The sequence below is a fragment of the Pteronotus mesoamericanus genome, unplaced genomic scaffold (assembly GCF_021234165.1).
Source record: "Pteronotus mesoamericanus isolate MK-2021 breed Mesoamerican mustached bat unplaced genomic scaffold, CSHL_Meso_final contig_20, whole genome shotgun sequence".
Classification (NCBI taxonomy): domain Eukaryota; kingdom Metazoa; phylum Chordata; class Mammalia; order Chiroptera; family Mormoopidae; genus Pteronotus; species Pteronotus mesoamericanus.
The window spans coordinates 91,364,503-91,386,544 of NW_026555085.1; the positions used below are offsets into that span (position 1 = coordinate 91,364,503).

At 35.1% G+C, this 22,042-nt stretch overlaps 1 protein-coding gene across 3 annotated transcripts in view; it reads left to right on the forward strand.

Moving 5' to 3' along the window:
* Positions 1 to 22,042, forward strand: part of GRM1 (glutamate metabotropic receptor 1) — a 328,195-nt gene that overhangs the window by 98,859 nt on the left and 207,294 nt on the right. For all 3 annotated transcript variants that reach the window (XM_054570078.1, XM_054570080.1, XM_054570079.1), the window contains exon 3: positions 5,903 to 6,152. In XM_054570078.1, the coding sequence (XP_054426053.1) occupies positions 5,903 to 6,152 (250 nt within the window). The remainder of the gene's footprint in view (positions 1 to 5,902; positions 6,153 to 22,042) is intronic.

The window sequence follows — 22,042 nt, forward strand, 5'->3', positions numbered from 1 at the left end:
CATGAGTGGAGAGTGATGCAATGCAGCTAGAGAAATAGTCACGAGCTTGAGTTTTATAAATAGGAACATAGGAAAAATGGAATCTAAAGCTCTTAGGTCATGCTAAAGCCTTATATTCAATTTTATATTCTACAACTTTAGGCAGAGATGGAGAATAAAAATAGGCCCTGTTCCCTGATTTTTTTTTATGTTTTGGGAACTTTGCAATTATTAACACATATGATTTAATAGTCATAAATCTTCAATATGCATATTATGATCATTATTTTCATTATGATCATTATTTTCATTATGATCATTATCATTACGAGGAGATCAAAAGCTTAAATAAAAACACTTAAAGGCTATTTATTTATTTATTCAGGATCCAAGATTCAAACGAGATTGTTTGCCTCTGAGGCTCATTCTCTTACTCATTCAGCTTTAAGATAGACTTGAAAATGTGATGAGACAAAAGACAAAGGTTACTTGATCCCAATTCTATTGTATAAAAATGTCAATCACTTTTTTTGGTAAATTTCCTTTGTCATCTTTGTTGTTATAACTGTCCAAATTGGGATAATTATAAGTAGGATTGAGAAATTGCTGACAAAGTGATTTCCTTTTATTCTCTATGACTGCCCTGAGCAAGGCAGTTCCTTTGCTGACCTTGCCTATGACTTCACTTACATGCCCCTAAGGGTGCTTGTGACTCACTCTCCTCTGACTGACTAGACAGACCCATGAAGCTGACCGCAGGTGTGTGGATGGAGGCAGGGGAGCCACCACATCTCCTATGCATTAAGTGGGGGAAACAAACGAATTAAAAGGTTGCCCCAAAATATTAAAGTATAAAAAACGTTAAAGTTGTTCTCTTGAAGAGAAAGCTGAATTGTGGCTTCCAGAAAGACTACCCCACACCAGCCCCACTCCCTCCATAAAAAAAAGAACTCAAACCTGCTCAGTCTCTACTGAGAATGAAGACAAAATGGATTTAGATTTTATTGCAAAGGATTTAGGTCAAAAGGAAGAATTCCTTATAGTTTCAGTTGTCGAATATTGCAGTGGGTTTCCAGAGGGCACTGCCAGAGCAACTTTCTTTATTATAATTTATTTAAAAATAGATATTATCGTCTTTGTCCAAGATGTTCCAGGAGACAGTTGTCAGGACCTTGGACAGAGATGGGCCCATGGCCCTAACGCTTTCATTTTCGGGTAGCCTGGGATTACTATAGAATACCAAGGAAAGAATGTAAGCATGAAATAAGGGAGGAATTAAGGAAGTTTGGGGCATAGGGCTAGTGGATCTTTCAAAGTTAAAACATTCCTTCTTTAAGGAAAGTTAATAAACATCTACATATTTTCCCTGTATGAATGTTTCCCTTAATATAATTGATGTATAAATATGTAGGGATGAGCTATGTTGAATGTCATTGCTTGAACAGGATAATATGTGAATACACGATTATAGAATTTAAACTTGGTTCAATATGATGGCTTTAGCCATCAAATGTAGCTCAGATTTTTTCTTAAATATATGCTCAATATTTTAAGAGTAGATATATTAAGAACTTGTCTCCAGTGCCTACTTTTTGGCACAATGGTAGTTCTTATAAGTGATTATGAAATCCAAAAAAATTTTATTTCACAACTTGTTCACTGAAACTTTGCTACTAAATACTACAAATCAATCTTTCATGAATGAAAGTCTATTGATTTGGTTGGATAATAATTACATCTAATTTCTTCAAAATGATGTGTAGCTTAGAAAATTCAGAGTTGTACCCACTGTTTTTTCTCTCCTGAAATAGTCCTATATTTTTAACCTCCATTTTCAGTACCTTTCTTAACTTTGTCCTTTTATGGACAACAATGTCCGTTTCTATTATGTTTAAACACTTTCATTATTACAAACAATGTGAATTCTTTGTAACCCCTATGTTTTCTCTCATAAATCTTCCCCCAAGAAGATTTATTTAGACGCTTAGTTTTATAGAATATCTTGATTTACTCTCTGTAAATCTTTTCATTACATAAAATGGAAATTAAGGTTTTTAGACATATTTTACTTTTATATTTGAGAGGCTTTTCCAGATGTTACTCTTCCCTGTCTCTCTTACTCTCTGTGGTTTAGGCAACATTATAACAGTAAAGAAGTCTGTTATAAAATCTGTTACAACACAGCAACATATAGCACATTTCCATGTTGCAATCTTGTAGTGGTGTGCCAGATGCTTCACTAGACATTCATTATATAGTGTCATTCTATAAAGCATGAACCTTCTGTTCCATCCGGACAACTCTACTCAATGCCTCTAAAAATACCTTTGTGGATTCTCATTCACTCCCATTCACCCTGAATACCAATCCCTTGCATACACTCTTCAAGGCCAAGTTTCATTCCTACTTTTCACAAGAGGTACTCTCTGATTCTCCTTGCTCTCTTACTCTAAAATTTAATATTGTGGTGTTTTCCATTTCACATGTAGCTCATATGGCTTATTATTGTTGCTATGTTTTGTATGCTGATGCTATGCCTTCACAGTTATAAGACAATATAGGGGAAAGTATAAAATTTAGATATTAAATCCCAGTTCCACACCTGTATGACCTTTGGCAAGTTACTTATCTCTTAGAGATTTCATGTCTTTGCAAAACAGGAGTTATAACTTTCATATGGAGTTGTTGTGATGAATAAATAAAATGCCAGCTATTTTAGCACAGTGGCTGATACACAATAATTATTCATTAAATTGGAGGGAGAGCCAATGTCCAATCTTCCTTGGCAACCTTTGAAGCTCAGAGCCCAGGGATTTTTTTCAAGTGGAGAACTCAATAAACTATTTGCTAATTGAATGTAAATACACAGCTCTCTATCAGGCCTGAGTGTTTACAATTACATGACTCTTTTATTTTTTAAGAGGTTTATTGAAAGCCAGTTCTTTATATATTTATTAAAAGCCAGTTTTTCATATATCTTTCAGGGCTGCAGAGAGAAGTCTGTAAACAAATTTTTCAGCACCAGGAAAGGCAAGAGAAAACCTGAGTAGCAGAATGAGAGTGGGATGGAAGGTGGGGTGGGGGTGGGGGCCCTGAGCTGAGTGTTGTATTTTGAGTCTGGCATGATTTGCTCATGACCTGGTAGACAGCCAAGGAATACATGTCCTCTAACTTTCTTTCTATCTATGGAAAATCTGTTCATATTTGAAGATTCAGAATAAGGACACTTTCTTTTATTTTCCCAGATTTATTGAGGTATGAGTGACAAATAAAATCTTATCTACTTAAGGCATATGATGTAATTGTTTGATATAAATATACACTGTGAAATTACCACAGGCCAGTTAATTCCCACATCCTTACATAGATAGCTTTTTTATTTGAGAACATTTAAGATCTGCTCTCTTAGCGAGTTTTAAGCATACAACAGAAATTAATAACTGTATATTGTTACATATAATATATATCATTAACTATACAGTCATTATACTGCACATTAAATCCCCAGAGCTTACTCATTTTAAAACTGAAAGTTTGTAACCTTTGACCAACATCTCTCATTTTTTCCACTCTTTATCCTCTGGTAACCACTATTCTATTTTCTGGCTCTATGAGTTTAACTCTTTTTTTTTAGCTCCCACTTATAAGTAAGGTCATATAGTATTTGTCTTTCTCTGTCTGACTTATTTCACTTAGTATTAAGGCTCTTTAGGTTCATCTATGTTGTTACAAATGGTGTTTTTATGGCTAATATTCTACTGTGTGTATATGCATATATGTCTACATTGATGTCACATTTTCTTTATCAATTCATCCATTAATGGATACTTAGGTTGGTTTCATATAGTAGCTATTGTGAATAATGCCACAATGAACATGGGAGAACAGGTATCTCTTTGAGATACTGATTTTATTTCCTTTGGATATATACCTAATAGTAGGATTACTGGATTATGTGGTAATTGTATTTTTAAAATTCAGAAGAATCTCATACTGTTTTCCATAATGACTGTACCAATTTGCTTTCCTACCAAGAGTATGCAAGAGTTCCCTTTTCTCCACATCCTCACCAACAAGTGCCACTTTCTTTAGTCAGCTTTTTCTGATTTCTAACCCCTAGCACCTCTATTAGATACTTAAGTTAGTCTTTGTCATGTCATTAGTTCTGCTGCTTCTAAATGAAAGTAACATAATTTTAAGTCTCCTGGGGGCAGTTTCCTTCCTATACTGTGTGGTATTTTTATCTAGCACGATTATCACTCTAGTGAGTACAATATGATTGTTGTAAGAGTCAAATACAATAATGTTTATGATTGCGATTTTTAAAGTACAAAGATTTATAAAAGTATAGTTATTATGGTTGTTCTTCCATATTAGAGCTACTCTCATGGAAATTTTATATATCATTTTGGGGTCTTTTAGGAATTATGAGAGAAATAGGTAGTTTAAATATGGTCCAATGTCCTCTATCAACTTGCATAATAAAAAGTTGCTATCTGAACAAAACTATATATGAAGGAATTGGGATTAATATTTCATAGAACCAATTGACCTATGCAGACACTCTTTTGTCTTATGAAAATATGCATGTTTGATTCCTTTTTGCTATTAAGAGAAGCAAATAGCAGCCTAGGAGTCAAGTTGTGTAGAAGTGTGCCAGTTCTAACACGGTCTAGCTTCGTGCCTCCTGGTGAGTCACTGCCCCTCTTTGGCTCTATTTCCTTGTCTGCAACCTGAGCGGTTTGGATGCTGGATTTTGATTAATCCCTGTATCTGTTTCTTGTCTGCTATGTCTAAGGTCTTTGGTAGATTTTAAAAAAGAAAATTTTCTTGGTAACTGAATAAATTATTCCTGATCATTTATTCTGCATGCATTTTTGTAAAGGAACATAATGATTTTCTGTAGCTGACGTCCCAGGGTGATACCTTAGCAGTGAAGTTATTCCGCTTGTAACGAACACATCATGACAGACTGATAGTGCCTTTTGGTGGGCGAGTTGGCTGGTGATGCCTATGCACATTGTAGATTCCTGAACCTTCATTTATTGTGAGAAAGAGGCATCCCCATGCCCCTTTTTGCAGACAGATGAGGCATTCTCCTGCTAGCTGTAGTTTTCTCCCTTATAATCAGTCAATTCCTCTTGTTTGAACTTTGATGTGTTTCCACAGTCCATGGAGCTGAAGATTTTGTCATGTGTTAATGTTTCCTTTTTGGGCTTTCCTGGACTGGATCGTCAGTCAAAAAGAGATTAGGTGCTGGTGCAATGTGATATTGGTTTTATTTACTTGATTTCTATGAGTTCTTAGTTTTTTAAAGTATATTTTATTATAGGGAGGGCATTAAAATAAAAATCAAAACATAAGGCCAAATGTCCCATAACCCCATCATGTCATTAGTGGTGCTGGATTTTGACTAAGCCCTGTACCTGTGTCTTGTCTCCTTATCCCAGCCCGGTCAGGTGCTTTATTTGCTTTTCTATTCACTCTTCATGGAAGTGTGGCTGGGCTTGCTATCACAAGGAGTGCCTGCCTCTTAACCAGAACCTGCTGAAACGAGCCCCCAAATGAACAGACCTTCTTATTGTGCTGCTTGACTTCCTACCCCAATGTGCTGCCCTCTCCCTCATAGCTAGAATTTGGGACAACCACCATTAATCATGGCTCTAAAATAGGACATTGGTCCTTCATTTAAAAACTTGTTTCACTGTGAATGCCCTAGTTAGAAAGTTTCTCATATTTTCAGAGTTGATCGTTGGGTTACTCTCCTTGATCCATCCAGATCTTCCTTCTGTCCCAATTATATTTACAAATAATTTGGCAAGTCTGTTCTTTCCATTCCCTGTGACCAATGAATCCTTATTCCAGGTTGTGGGTGCTGCTGCCGCCAGGTTGTCTTGAACATCTGCTGATTGTTTCTGGACAGGGAATTATGGGGAGAGTGGAATGGATGCTTTCAAAGAGCTGGCTGCCCAGGAAGGCCTCTGCATCGCCCATTCGGACAAGATCTACAGCAACGCCGGGGAGAAGAGCTTCGACCGACTCTTGCGCAAGCTCCGAGAGCGGCTTCCCAAGGCCAGAGTGGTGGTCTGCTTCTGCGAAGGCATGACGGTGCGCGGCCTCCTGAGCGCCATGCGGCGCCTGGGCGTCGTGGGCGAGTTCTCACTCATTGGAAGGTAAATTCTCATATGATTCTTTCAGAAGAAGGTGGGAAGTTGTTGCCAGACTGTTTAATCCTGGAGGATTGTTCTTTTCCTCTGCTTCCCACCCCTTTCACCCCACGCTAAAACACACCCACAGGCATGCTTATGTCTCTGTACATTATAAGCATAGAAATCTTAACATGTATTGGTGACCAGGGATCAGCAGTGAATATGAAAATATATGCTAAGATTTAAAGTTTAAAGGGTTGGCCAAATGCAAATGAAAATGCGTAGCTGAACATTGGAACTCAATGATATAATTTCTTATACTTATGGGATGGCTAATAGTGATGCTTTCAGAATTGCAGGTGGTGGGGTCCAAAATCTCTGCTCTTCCTTCTAGACCATATGTACTTGTATGGGAATAGTTTCTATATCGTTGTAGTTTTCATAGAGTTTTTGACTAAAAGGTATCTTGTTAATTTTGCCATCTTCTAATACTGCACAAAAGAAATGGGGAGTTTTTTCAAAGGATCTACTGAGTGTCCTTGAATAAAAGCCCCATGCGATCTCCCACTCCATCACACTCATCTTCCGGACCTCTTCTCCCCGTCTCCTCTCCTCTCACTCACCAGCAAGAGTACAATCATGCCTCACTTGCTGAAGTACCTCAACCACTGACCCTCTTCTCTAGGGAACTGGTAGTGTTTGTGTGGGCGTCCTTCCTGGACCTTCCTGTTCCATCCTTGCACTACTGTGATGACTGCATCAACAGTGACACCAGTCTCACTCTCAGTTGGAGCTAGAGGCATAGGTCACTTCAAAGACTTTTAGAAGAAGGTAGGATAGACAGACCTACAACTAAGTGACTGACGTAACAAAAGGTACTTGTTAGGCATGAGGAAGTATGGCGTCAAGGTCAAAATATAAATCAAGATTAAGAAAATTATTGAAGTTGGGTGAAATTGCCACACTGCCACTAAGTGTCATTTTGGCAGCTTCAACATCATGCAGTGTGTGGGGCCATTTAAGGAAGCAAGTCTTTTAAGGAGTATTTAAAGAAGGAACATTATTTCCTTTATGAGTGAGAAGGACATACGCAGCATCACTGAAGTGTTACGAGAAATAAGGTTCTTAATATATGCACCAGGGCAGATTGCCCATAAATACTCAGTCTTTTTAACTGATTTTGTAAAATGACTGCTTTTAAGAAGGATGCTTGCTTAAAAAAATTATCATGTTTACCATTTTCGAAAGAACAACAGTCTGTTTTGCAGAATCCATTCTCTTTAATATCCCTGAAGAGGCCATCTACCTGGGTTCTGGAGATCTTGAACAGATGTGCCAAACACATGAGCTTTGGGGTATACAGACTGCCTAATTATGAAATATAATGATAAAAAATGCTGCAGTGAGAAATTAGAATATAAGGAACTCATTTCATCATTATTATTTAAAAGTTGGACAAGGATGGTAGTGTAGTTACCTCTCCTGCTAACAATGCAATTGAGCTCCTACAAGTATTTCTAAGAGTCTCACATGTGCTGGCTCATAGAAGTTAGCTACATGGGATATCTATTTCTTTTATCCCTCTTTTTCACTGTACCACCTCTGCTAGGTTGTACTGACACATCCGAGGGAACTATCAACACAATGAACGTCAGAGCACAGTGCTCCCTACACCAATGGTTACTGTCAATGATGCATGAAACCCTTGAGATGCCAAAGTTATGCTGCACTTGGTGCTTCTCTGCCTTTCTGGGCTATATTCCATGAGGGTCCCTGAGAATTCCCTTTCATATTTAAGGATCAATAAGATTTACCTAGTGTGGTAAAAGTTGTTGCTCTTTAATCAGCCTGTACCTTTAGAATTCATCTGTATCAGTGAAATTAATGTTTTTCTACCTCTCAGATTGTTTCATTTGTCTAACCACAAAATGCCTACTTACCTCTTAAACCATAGCAGAATGTCAGTGGTAAGGCCTTTGTGGGGACCTCTGCTCCCCTAAAGATAGTTTTCTCTGAGGGTGAGTGGAAGCTGTCTGGCTTTACTTCTATGCCTGGTGTTGGCATCATCCTGGGCTTCGACTCTGGTTTCCTAATCTTGGGAAGTCCTTATTGTAGATTTACATTCTACCTTGTTAGAAGTCTTTGATTTGATACACCAGGTATAACATTTAATATATATTTCCTAGCCCCTTTCATTGAATTATGACTATGTCTTCTAATTTCTCCACAATACAAAATAAACACCTCACAAAGATAATAAGGTCAACATCTTTGTATTTTATCCCCTCCCCCTACTATATCCTGGCCACTGAAATTATAAGCATGCGGTCCTTGCATTTCAAATGCCTATCCCTTATTGATGTGTGTTGGTTTATCTGTTACCTCTCCCAACTCTGTTAGCTTTTCACACATTAGACAAGCTCTCCATTATCTGTCACTGCAGAGAAATAGCCTCAAGCATCTAAAATCTGATTCATTAAAATCCTAACACCACAATTTTTGATGTGAAACAAACATTAAACACCTTTAAAAAAGGGTTGGAATGAAGTAATTGTTTTTATGGGGGGGGGAAAAGGCTACAGTTTTATTTTAAATGAAGGAAATACTTGGTTTTTAAATACAATTTTTTGGCCCTTTTCTTCCAGAACCTAAATACACATTTAGAAAAGTGACCTCTATCCTTTTGAAACCTAAGATGATATACCATGGTGTTATATTTCACAGATTTTTAAATTAAAATGAGTTATTTTTGATCCCATCTTTTCATTATGAAAAAACTGGGTAAACATCTGAAGTTTGCAGCTTTCAGGCAGAATGGCAAAGGTTCTGCACTAGTAAGTGAATGTGGAGTTTCAGTGAAGTGTGACACCTCCCAGAGTGGATTATAATCGAGGCTGACAAAACTGATGAGTGTGATTGTCACAACTTACAGATGCATAGCCTGGTTTTCTCTGCATTCTCAAGGGCAAAAGCTGTTTACTAACTGCCTTAAAACACCCCTGCTCCCAAGGCAGGTTCATGAGAGCTTTGTGGAAGATTACACTGTTAGAAAAGAACTATGAGAAATGTGTGCCACAGAAGGAGAGGGAGTTAGGTTAGGGGCTCTGGAGAATAAATATTATTTGTAGAATATTGACAGATATTTTGAGTGTAGTCCTCAGCCACAGACATGCTCAAGATTGCCATAGTATTTGGAGTAGCTTTGCATAATTTTTTTGTATTTTTTAAATTGAATTTATTGGGGTGACATTGGTTAATAAAATATTATAGGTTTTAGGTGTACAATTCTCTAATGCAACATTGGTAACATGTTGTTTGCATTCAATTTAGTAATGATTAGCCCTTCCTTCATACCAACATCTCTTTCCATGTTTCAGATCATGGACATCTGGAAACTGAGACTCTGCTATGTTGGTCTCTACTTGTCTTTCGGGTGTTAGATACACTGACAGAAAGGCTTTCAGGTGCTCTCTGCGTTGGCTGGCTCAATTTGGATGAAAAAGGAGGTCATTATGAATTAGCCCAGTTTGTTTTTGAGACTGATCAAAGACAACAGGGAATTTATCTTAATACATTTTCATAGTTCCTATGACGGTCTGTTCCCAGCCAAGCTGCACACCAGAAGCTGCAGGGAGGAGCATTCAAATCGCAGAGTTCTGGGTCTCACCCCAGGCCATTGACAAGACTTTCTTGAGGAGGGACTTTGTATCTTCTTCCATGTCTTTTTCATTTAAAGCCCTGAAGATGAGTTAAGTTTCAGAACTGTTACCCTGTGACACCTACCTCAGTGCTGTACGCTCAGATGGTGTTCACTCTGAATGAATTGCTCACAAGACAGATTCGAAAGGGGAGATGAAAAGAAAACTTTAATCCCACCTCTATTTCTTGGAATTTATTTACCATCAAGATTTTCTTTTAAAAGTAAAGACACATCTGAAATTAGCCAATACTAATAGTAATAACAGCATAGCAGGAGTAGTCATAGAAATAAACACTATTTGCAACTCTGCTTTCTCTCTTCTGCTGATGCCCAGACTGGGCTATCGACCTGCCCCCTGAAAACATAGTCATGTCCCAGTTTTCAGACTAATCAAGATGCAGAGTAGGAAGCATTAAACCTGTGACAGGTTTAGCCTCTGCCATCTCGGAATCTAGGGTTGCCCAGGGTGACCAACTACTATGTCTTGCTAATTGGAAGCATTGAAATCTGATGGCTGAGTTGCTCCATAAACCTATCAGCCTATATAATAAACCTGGGGAGGTTTTCAAATTTTTCAGCTTCCTCAGCCTTTCCTCCTTTAGATTCTAATTCAATATTGGTATGGATCAAGGAGTTTATATGTCCTTTTACATCAGCCTTATTGAAATTCACCAATTTTAAGTATATAAATGATGATTCTGGGTAACTATATAACAATGAACCAGAAAATTCATGACAGGACATTTCCATCACTGCAGAATGTTCCCTAGTGCCCTTTGCAGTCATCTGTCTCCAACCCCGGCCCCAGGCAACCAGCGATTTGCTTTCTGTTATCATTACATTTTTGCCTTTTCTAGAATTTCATAAGCAGAGTATCACACAGAATGTAGTCTTTTATACCTGACATTTTTAATTGGAAAAAATGCTTCTGAGACGCAACCGTGCTGCTGTACATATTAGTGGCATCCTTCCTGCTGAGTAGTATCCCATGACATGACATTCATGTATAAATCTTTCCACAGACACATGTAATTCTCTTTAAGAAATATCTAGACGTGAGATTATGGGTCACAGGGTAGTGGTATATTTAACTTTATTAGTTAAACTTTATAAGAAACTGCTGAACTATTTTCCAAAGTGACTCTACAGTTTTGCAGTTGCACTAGCAATGTTTGTGAGTTCTAATTCCTCCACATCTTTACCAAAATAGAATTGTCAGTCTCTTTACTTTTAGCTATTCTAGTGGGTGTGTGGTGGCATGTCTTTGTGGTTTTAATTTGCATTTTCCTAATGACTAATAATGTTGAATATTTTTATGTACTTATTTGCCACTTTAACGTGTATCTTTTTTTTTGGTGAAATCTCTTGTACATATTTATGTTTATTTTGTTATAAGGTTACTTATCTTATTATTAAGTCATAAAAGTTCTTTATTATTTTGGACCCACATCACTTATAATATACAAGGGTGGGCAAAAGCATGTTAATAATAACAACAAATGTAATAATCAATAAATAATAATACAAGAATAAATTCTGTGTTTAGTGTGCTCACAAAATTAAACCTACTTTTGCCCACCCTTGTATATGTATAATATATATTTTCTTTCAGTATGCATCTCAAAATTTAATTTTGTTAATAGTATTCTTGGAAGATTCGGTGTGTTAAACTTTGAAAGTCCAGTTATCAATTTCTTCTTTTATGATTTATGCTTTTTGTGTTCTATTAAAGATAGCTTTCTCCACTCCAAGAGCACAAACATTTCTTTGGAATTTCTCTAATGACTGCTTTTATATTTAAACATATGATTAATTATATATGTGGAATTAATATCCATATATGTTGTAAGATAAGGGTGAATGAATATATTTTTCTTGTATTAAGACTATCCAGTTGTCCCCAAACTATTGAAAGGACTATAATTTTCCCATTGAAGTAACCTGTCATTTGATTGAAAACAATTGATTATATATAATATACTACATATTTGTTTCTCCCTATCTACCTTTCTTCCTAAATAAAATAAATATTTTATTTTTTTAGATTAATTAAATATTTTTAGCATTCCATTTTACCTATTTTTTTAATTCTTTGTTTTTTTAGTGTCAAATCTAAAAAATCATGTGTAATCCAAAGTCATGAACATTTACACCTGTGTTTCTTTTCTAAGAGTTTTATAGTTTTATCTTTTGCAGTTAGGTTGTTAATTCCTTTTGAGTTAATTTTTGTTTATGGTGTGAAGTAGGGCTCCAACTTCTTTCTTTTGCACGTTTAAATCCAGTTACTCCAGCATGGCTTATTGAAGGGACTATTTTTTTCTTATGGAATTGTTCTGGCATTGTTGTAAGGACTCAATTGAACATAAATCTAAAGGTTTAATTTTGGACACTTAATTATATGAATAGATCCAAATCTCTAGCCTAATGCCAGTACCACATTGTTATCACTCCTGTTGCTTTTAAGTAAATTTTGAAATAGAAAATTTGAATCGTCCTATCTTTCTGTATTGTTCTGATTATTTGAATCCCTTGAATTTCCATAAGAATTTGAAGATTAGCTTGTAAATTTTTGCCAAAAAAAGACGCAGTTGGTGTTTTGGTAGGCATTGCATCCTTTCAGGAGGTATTGCTACTTTAACAATACGAAATATTTCAGTCCATAAATGTGACATGCCTATCCATTTGAATCTACCTTAATTTCTTTGAATGTTTTCAGTATACACACATTGCAATTATTTTGTTAAATTTATTATGAATTATTTTATTTTTTGATGTTACTATAAATGGAATTTTTCTTCATTTTATTTTAGATTATTTATTACTAGTGTATAGAAATATAAATGAATTTTATACACTTTCAATCTTGGTGAACTTATTTATTCATTTTAATTGTTTTAGTGGATTCTTTAAGATTTTCTATTTACAAGACTATGTCATCAGCAACTAAAGGTAACTGTTTTCCTTTCTTTTCAGATTTAGATGTTTTATTTTATTTACTGTCAAATTACTGTGAGTAGAACATACATTGCAATATTGAGTAGAAACACCAAGAGAGGACATTTTACCTCACTATCTTTGTGGGGAAGGAGTCAATCTTTCTTTTGCCATTAAATGTTAAGTCAACTATTTGTTTTTGTAGATGATCTTTATCAGATTGGAATTTTTATTTTATTAATAGTTTCCTATATATTACATCATGTTGGATTTTGTTAATGGTTTTTAAGAATCTACTAAGTTGATCATACTATTTTGTCTTTATTGAAACTAATTAATTGATTTTTGAATGTTAAACTTTCATTTTGGGGATAAATCCCACTCAATTTTTATGAAATAGCAATTTCCTTTTTATATATTGCTGGATATAATTTGCTAGCATTTTGCTGAACATATTTGTGCTTATATTTATAAAAATATTGGCATGTAGCTTTCTTTCCTTCTTATTCCTTTGTATTATTTTTGGTATCTGGGTAATACCTCAGAGTAAGTATTCTTTCCTTTTTTATTTCTTGGAAGATTTCCTTAAGAATTGGTATTCTTTTAAAAATCTTTCCTTGATCTCACCAAAAATGTCACGTGTTCCTGGGCTTTTCTTTTGGGTAATATTTTTTATTAAAAATTCAATCTCTTCTCTTGTTATAGGTTTATTTAAAATGCCAGTCTCTTCTTGACTCAGTTTTGATAGTTTTGTCTTTCCAGGAATTTGTCCACATCATCTAAGTTACTTAATTTTTTGGCATGCGGTTGTTCATAGTATTTCTTTATAATTCTTTTTATTTATTAAGGTTGTTAGCAATGTTTCCTTTTTAACCTCTGATTTTTGTAAAAAAAAAATTTTTTTTTATTGGTCAGTTTAGTTAAATATTTGTCAGTTTTGTTCTTTCCAAAGAACCAGCTTTTAGGTTTCTTGATTTTTCTTTTTTGCTTTTCTATTCCCATTTTTATTAAAATCGACTCCAATCTTAATTATTTTCTTCCTTCTGCTGTGTTCATTTCAATTTATTCTTCTCTTTCCAGGGACTTAAATGCAAAAGGTTAAGTTGTTGACTTGATATTCTTTTTAAATGCAGGTGGTTATAGGTACACATTTTCTTTTAACATTTCTTTAGCTGTACCCCATATTATGATATATTACATTTTTCATTTATCTCAAAGTATTTTCTGTTTTCTCTTTTGATTTCTTTTTGACAGCTTCCACTTTCCATCTATCTTTTTCCATCCTTTCACTTTCAACATATTTGTATCTTTGTATCTAAAATATGTCTCCTGTAGACAGCTTTTAGTTGGATCTTGCTTTTTCTTAAATCTAGTCTTACAGTTTTCCCCTTTTTATTGCACTGTTCAATTCTTTCACATGCAATGTGATGATTGATGTAGTTACACTGACATTTTACATTTTGTTTTCCATATATTTTATGTCTTTTTGTTTCTCTATTCCTCCTTTAATATTTTTTCATTATATTAAAAACTTTACTGGTTGTTCTAGGACTCACCATATAAAGTTGACCATTGAACAAGATGAGGGGTTGGAGAACAGACCTCCCAAGCAGTTAAAAATTCACATATAACTACAGTCAACCTTCTGTATATGTGGATTTTCATCCATGGAGTTGACCCTTGAATAACATGGGTTTGAACTGCATAGATCAACTGGACTGTGGTTAATTTTTAAAAATCCATGTGTAAGTGGACCTGTGTAGCTCAAATCCATGTTGCTGAAGGGTCAACTGTATTTTCCATCTGTGGTGGGGGATCCATGCTTGTAGATGGCCAGCTGAAGTTATACATGGATTTTTGACCATGTGAGAGGTTGGCTATCCTAAGCCACACATTGGTCAAGGGTCAACTGCAATTTTCAATTCCAGTTCCTTTTAATTCTTTTCTAGTAATTCTATCTTTTAATTTATATTTTAGACATTGTTATTATATCTTCTTTGCTTCTTTAAGCATGGTTTCCTTAACTCTTCAAACATATTTGTAACAGATGCTTTGAAGTCTTTGTTATAGCTGACATCTGGTTCACTTCTCATGTAGTTTTTGTTGCATGTTTGCTTTTTTTCCATGCATTTGTCAAGTTTTTCTCTTTCACTGAATATCACACAAGTTTTTGTTGAAAACCTCACATTGTAGGTATATTCGTGGCAGCTCTGGATCCTGATTCCCCTCTCTGGAGCTTATTTTTGCTGTTTATGTTTTTATTTTTATTTTTTGTGCCTTGACAAGGCTATTTTAGTGAAATCTACTTCCCTCACAGTGTGAAGTATTTGGTTTCACTCCTCAGAGGGTGCAGCCTTGGGTATGTGATTATGCACCCTGGTATGACAACGGTTTGAACAAGGTTCTATCAACTGCCCCTCTCCTTGACCTCTTTGTAAATTGCATACCTCATTTGTTATCAAGTTCAGGTGATAGAGTTCATTAATTAGTGACTGATCACTCTATTGTTTTAAACGGTGCCTGGGGCATAAATTCTCCATTTTCTTATTCACTTAAATTTGGGCATGAGAAATCTTTGAGGGCAATCTTTGGTTTGTTCTGACCTCAAGAGGTGAAAGAATTGAGAGGAAGAGTAGCTATATTTTGTAAAAAGTTAACAATTGTACTAAAGAAATATACACTCCCCCCCCCCCCCCCCCGGCCAGGTATTCCTCCAGAGACCTAGTCCTAGTTACATTCAGTGTCAGATGTGTTCATATCTTTGGGAGAATTTGGATTCTTGCTTCTCATCTGACATTCTTTAGAAATGAGCATGGTTTGTACACATTTTAAGATAACATTGAAAATTGAAAAAAAAAGTATGCTCTGAACATTTCTTTTAGTAATTTTTTAATTTTTTATAATAGTAATAGAAATTAAAACAGGCAATTTTTCAAAATGTAGGAGCACCTTCAGAGATTTGTGGAAATGCTACACAGTAACTAGACAGTATGGCCTAAACGGCTTCTGGGTTTGACATTCATCTCTAATGAAGAGATAAACAGGTATATTTTCCCTTCCTTGCTTATCAAATGAAGCACATTTTATAGTAATTAAAATTCACTCTAGTTAAATCCTATTGGGATTGCAAACCTAACTAAAACCCAATGGAGCTGGAATTGCAAAATTGTCTCGGTAACAAAGTACAGAAGAGTAGCTGCCTGCATGTTTTCCTAACATAAAATGAAATATTAAAAATTATTAGGGTCACTCTTTCTCTCTCTGGAGCAAGCCCATGCCTCCCCCCTCTCCTTTTCCTTTATCTGCCTTTCTTTTTTCCTAAGCTCCAAAGGCCCCTCTTTTGCCTCTGTAACTTGTTTCCTGAGTCCACACAGCCCATGTGGCTCACCTTTTCTACCTCTGTGACTTTCTATGTAAATGTTCTTATAATTTGAAAAAAAAAGTTAAACCAATTTACTGATTTAAGTCACTACATCTTACTAGAAAAATTTACATTATTATGATATCACTTAATTAAGATTGTTTATAGTTCTTGAGCTTGTTGAGTCACTACATCTTACTAGAAAAATTTACATTGTTATGAAATCACTTAATTAAGCTTGTTTATAATCTTGAATTTATTAAATATGTTTCAGATTATTAAGTTAGTGATGTTTATAATTGTATCCCAGAGGCTTCATGTCTTGAGTTTTCTGCGAAGGAGAGGTGTTTGCTGAGCCTCACTTTCTGTAATGAAAGGCTTGTGAAATGCAAATAGTTTTCATTTATCCAAGATCTTATTGTCACAAGGCTTACCTTGGTGAGAATCTACTTCTGAACTCCCCCACTTTGCTGTTGCCAGATCAGGTTCATGCTGCTGATAATTTATTACCATGTGGGCCTTCCATAAGGACAGCTCACGTGATGACATCTGGTTTCTCCAGAGCAAGCCAGCAAGGGGGGAGGGGAGAGAGAGGGAAAGAGAGAGAGAGATTTCATGGTTTATTTTTAACCTAATCATGGAAGTGATATCGCATTGTTTTTGTCATACTCTGTTCTTTAGAAGCACATGACTAGGTCCCCTGGCTTGAAAGGAATGCACAAGAGATTGAACACCAGAAGGTAGAATGACCTTAAAAGCTGTCTATTACAGAAGTATAAACACAGCTACAGTACTTGCATTTGTAATTTACTTTTCTGAGCATGAGAATTTGGCTTGTACTAATTTTATGGTCTTGTGTTTAAAACTATTATGCTAATAAAGCTAAAGCAAGGATCACAGTGAAGCTTTTGCAATGCCACCATTAAAGGACATAAGTACCTCTGCTAGCATTATCACTATAGTTTTCTGATATTTTTAGCAGATACTTATTGTAACCTCTACTTTTCTCTGAATGTCATTCATTTAAAATGCTTTAGGAAAACCTGTCACCATTTGTGTGAATATACCTATACAGGTGATGTTTCTTGATTTGATTTATTATACTATCCACAGGACCTTGAGGAGTAGTATATTAAAAACAGAAACATTTTAGTTTATAGAAATTGGTTTGACTTTTTTTTTCAAAATGGTAAATGATAAAAATAAAACAGTACAATACACATAAGTACAAATGTAGGCTCTATCTCATAAGTCCAAAATATCCTCTTCTGGCTCATTGAGACTTTTTTTTAATATCAGAAACTGGAGTTTCAAATCTTTATTTGAAAACTTTATTTTATTCAAACCGTGTTTACTATAAAAACTAAACTAACAAATGAATGATGTATCTTCCTAGTGGGATTAGATTTCATCTCTCCTCTAAGATACTATTAAAAGTCAAGGAACATATAGCAAGGACTCATGGACAAAACCAAAGGGGAAGAGCTGAGGGAGGGAAGGTGGGAGGGGGCAAGGGAAAGAGGGGGGGAAGGCAGAGACAAATGTATTTAAAAAGTAAATAAATTAATTTAAAAAAAAATGTGTACTTAAAAAATAAGAGTATTTTCTATAAAGCTCAATGTCTATGTATTTTCATATGTGTGATCTTCCTAAATTTCTGTTTCATGATTTTTATAGCATACTGAAATTTTATATGGACATATTTGCATCTATTTTAAGCTGATAACTTATGAGTAATATTTTTATAACATTAATTTTATCACTTTATCAGTTATCATTACTTTTATTGCATCTTTTGCCTTCGCTGGATTTTTTGCTCACTGATTCACTCATTAAATGTTAAAATTTTTTTTTGCAATTTAAGCTTGATGATTTCTAGCCCTTGCTTTGAAAGTCCATTTTAAGCAGAGTTGTAGCCAAGAAAAATGACTGTGAAAGATACTTTCTCATAGTTATATAAGTATTGCTCTTTTTAGGTCTACAGGTAATAATTTATTTTTATTGCAGACCTATAAATTCTTCCCTTTTGGGTATTATCTTGATAAACTTTATTTTTTAGAAGAGTTTTACTGTTTTTAGAACAGATTTACAAAAATATGCTAATTGTACAAATAGTTTCTGCTACCCAACATTTAATTTCCCTTATTGATATGTCATATTTTATTATAATTAAGGAATCAATATTGATACTTTTTTATTAGTCAAAGTCCACACTTTATTCAGATTTTTTAAGTTTTTACCTAATGTCCATTTTCTGTTCTAAGATATACATTGCATTGGGCTGTCATTCTCTTTAGGACCCTCTTGATTGTGACAGTTTTTCTGACTTTATATGTGATGACCTTGGCAGTTTTGAAGGTACCAGTCAGGTATTTTTTGAATGTTCTTCAACCAGGATTTGTCTGATGTTTTCCTCATGATTTGACTGGAGTTATACATTTTTGGGAGTAAGACAACAGAGTTAAAGCACCATTCTCATTGCATCATATCAAGGGTAAATACTATCAATGTGACTAATCATTGTTGATACTGACCTTGATAATCTACTTTTTGTATACTTAAAAAATTAATGTATTCTTTTAAAGGCCATTCTTGTTTGGATATCAAATGTTATGCAGACACTGCATTAATACATTCATTTTTGGGACTATCTGTCTCAGACAAGCTTCCCCACTGCTTAATACATATGTCATCCACTGGCACTGCTCAAGTTGAAGCTATGTAAGAGGCAGCCCTGTTATTTTAATTTAAAGTCCTTAGCCCACCCAAGGAAGAATTCTAATCTGGGCTAGAGGTATAAGAATGAAAGCAGAGGTTGAATATGATACTTTGGGAGAGGACTCTATAAGAAGTAGGCACTGGTCTGAACCCAGGCACATGGATTCAGTCATCTATTTTCAGAGAGAAAGCAGAGTGCCAAACTACAAACCACTGGAGAATTACAGTTATACAAACTGGGAGAATAGAGTATGTTGAAGAAAATAAAAACAGTACCCTACTTTGCACATCCATTCTTAGGACTAACCCTGGTACACAATCTGGACCTAAAGCAGTAAGACCAATTCCAGACTTCACTGCCAGAAATGCACCAGTTACCCTAGGCAGAACAAGGCTTGGCTGGGCGTGCAGAGGGATAACCTTGGTGGCAACAGCTAAGCATTTGGAGAAGGAATGGGCTTGTTTTTAGTTATGTTGTCAATAGATTGAATGTTCTGCTTATTCATTTACATGAGAGGAAACTGAAGAACAAGGTGCTTATTGTTTTATTTGTACAGAGTCGGTAGCATGCTGGAATTAAAACTCAGAATCCTCAATTTTCCTATTCTCTATTCCTTTGTTTTTTAAAACTTCTTGTAAATTTCCATAAGAGATTATTTACATTTTGTATTATTTCTTTTTTATTTTTTGCTTATTCTATTACAGTTGTCCTAATTTTTTCCCTTTTTCCCCCCTCCAACCCACCTTCTCTCCCAGTCAGTCCCCTCTCCGTTGCCCATGTCCATGAGTCATTCATACTAATCCCTTCCTCTTCCTGCACAATCCTCCCTCCCTCCTCCCCTCCCACAGCTGTCAGTCTATGCCATGTTTCCATGTCTCTGGTTCTATTTCTCTTTTTATTTTATTTTATTCATTAGGTTCCAGTTATAAGTGAGGTCATATGGTATTTGTCTTTTACCAATTGGCTTATTTCACTTAGAATAATAGCCTCTACTTCCATCTATGCTGTTGCAAAGGGCAGAAATTCCATCTTTCTTTCTACTGTGTGGTATTCCATTGTGTAAATTTACCACAGTTTTTTAATACCCTCATCTACTGATGGACACTTGGACTGTTTCCAACATTTGCTTATTGTAAATAATGCTGCTATAAACAGAAGGGTACATAAGTTCTTTTGATTTGGTGTTTCAGGATTCTTAGGGTATATTCCCAGCAGTGGAATTGCTGGGACATAAAGTGGTTCTATTTTTAATTTTCTGAGGAATTTCCATACTGTTTTCCACAGTGGCTGCACTAGTCTGCATTCCTACCAAGAGTACACTAGGCTTTCCTTTTTCCCACATCCTTAACAGCACTTATTGCTTATTGATTTGTTAATGATAGCGATTCTGACAGATGTGAGGTGATATCTCATTGTGATTTTAATTTGCATGTCTCTGATGGCTAGTGATGATGAGCATCCTTTCATATGTCTCTGGGCCCTGTGTATGTCTTCCCTGGAGAATTGTCTATTCAGGCCCTTTGCCCATTTTTTAATTGGGTTGTTTGTCTTCCTGGTGTTTAGTCATATGAGTTCTTCATATATTTTGGAGGTGAAACCCTTGTCCAATGTATAGCAACAAGAAAAATAAAGTGTCTAGAAATAAACTTAACCAAGAATGTAGAAGACCTATACACAGAAAACTACAGAACACTGAAGAAAGAAATTGAGGAAGATACAAATAAGTGTAAGCATATACCATGTTCATGGATTGGAATAATTAACACCATTATAATGTCCATGCTACCCAAAATAATCTATAGATTCAATGCAATCCCTATTAAAATACCAATGACATATTTCACATTTCTAGAACAAATATTCCACAAATTTATATGGAACCAAAAAAGACCCTGAATAGCCTCAGCAATCCTGAGAAAGAGCAAAATTGGAGGGATCACAGTACCTGATCTTAAACTATACTATAAGGTCACTGTAATCAAGACAGTCTGGTATAATAAGAAGAGACACATAGATCAATGGAACAGAATAGAGAGTCCAGAAATAAACCATTTGTCTCTATGGTAAATTAATATTTGACAAAGGGGGTATGAACATACAATGAAGTAAAAACATTCTCTTCAATAAATGGTATTGGAAGAAATGGACTGGTACATGAAAAGAAAAAAAGGAAAAACTAGACCACAAACTTACACCATACATCAGATAAACTCAAAATGGGGAAAGGACTTAAATATAAGTTGTGATACCATAAAAGTCCTGGTGGAATGCATAGGCAGTAAAATTTCATACATCCCATGTAGTAATATTTTCTCTCATATATCTTCTAGGACAATGGAAATAAATGAAAAAAAGAAACAAATCAGACTGCATCAAAATAAAAAGTTTCTCCACAGCTAAAGAAACTATCATCAAAATGAAAAGGGAACTGACTGTATGGGAGTACATTTTGTATTATTTCTTTGTCATATCTATTTTATCCAAATATTCTATTCTAACTGCTCTTTTACATTATAGGACCAAATTTTATAGGGGCTTTATTAGATTTTGTTTCTGCTTATACCAGGCTCCAGATTTTCTAATTATATATTAGTTTATTTCCATTGAAATGAAAGGGAAAAATTAAGCTTTTGTCTATTTCCACTGATCATTCAGAAAATAAAAGTAGTCTTCACTGATTAGCAAAAAAGAAAAAGGACTCATGGACATGGACAACAGGGTGTTGATGGGGCTAGAAGGGGACTAAATTGTAATGGAAAAATATAATGAAGATTATATATTAAAAATAAGTAAAATAAAAACAGAAGAAAAAATATATTTTGCTTTTATGCACAAAGCAAATTAGATGTTTGAGATGTTGGGAGAATCAATGCGAAATACATATTGTGCAGGATGATGTAAACTGAAGGAATTACTTTCAACTTCTATTTTAAGAAAGAACTAACATTTTTCTTTTGTTTTTTTCCCATAGGTTTTACAATTTTAGTAACTTTCAGATTTTTTAAAAATCAAAATGGACCGTAGCCTCCCAATGTCATGAATTTAAAGTTTATTAAAATTGTCTTTCTTCATGGGAATTTTACAAGCTTTTGATGGTTTATTCTTTCTAGCTGATGTGATGTGACTTGCAATCCAGCGTGAGACACTCCTCCTCCCAAGCTCGGTCACGGAGAGAGGGTGGTGTGATGAGGGCGATCCTG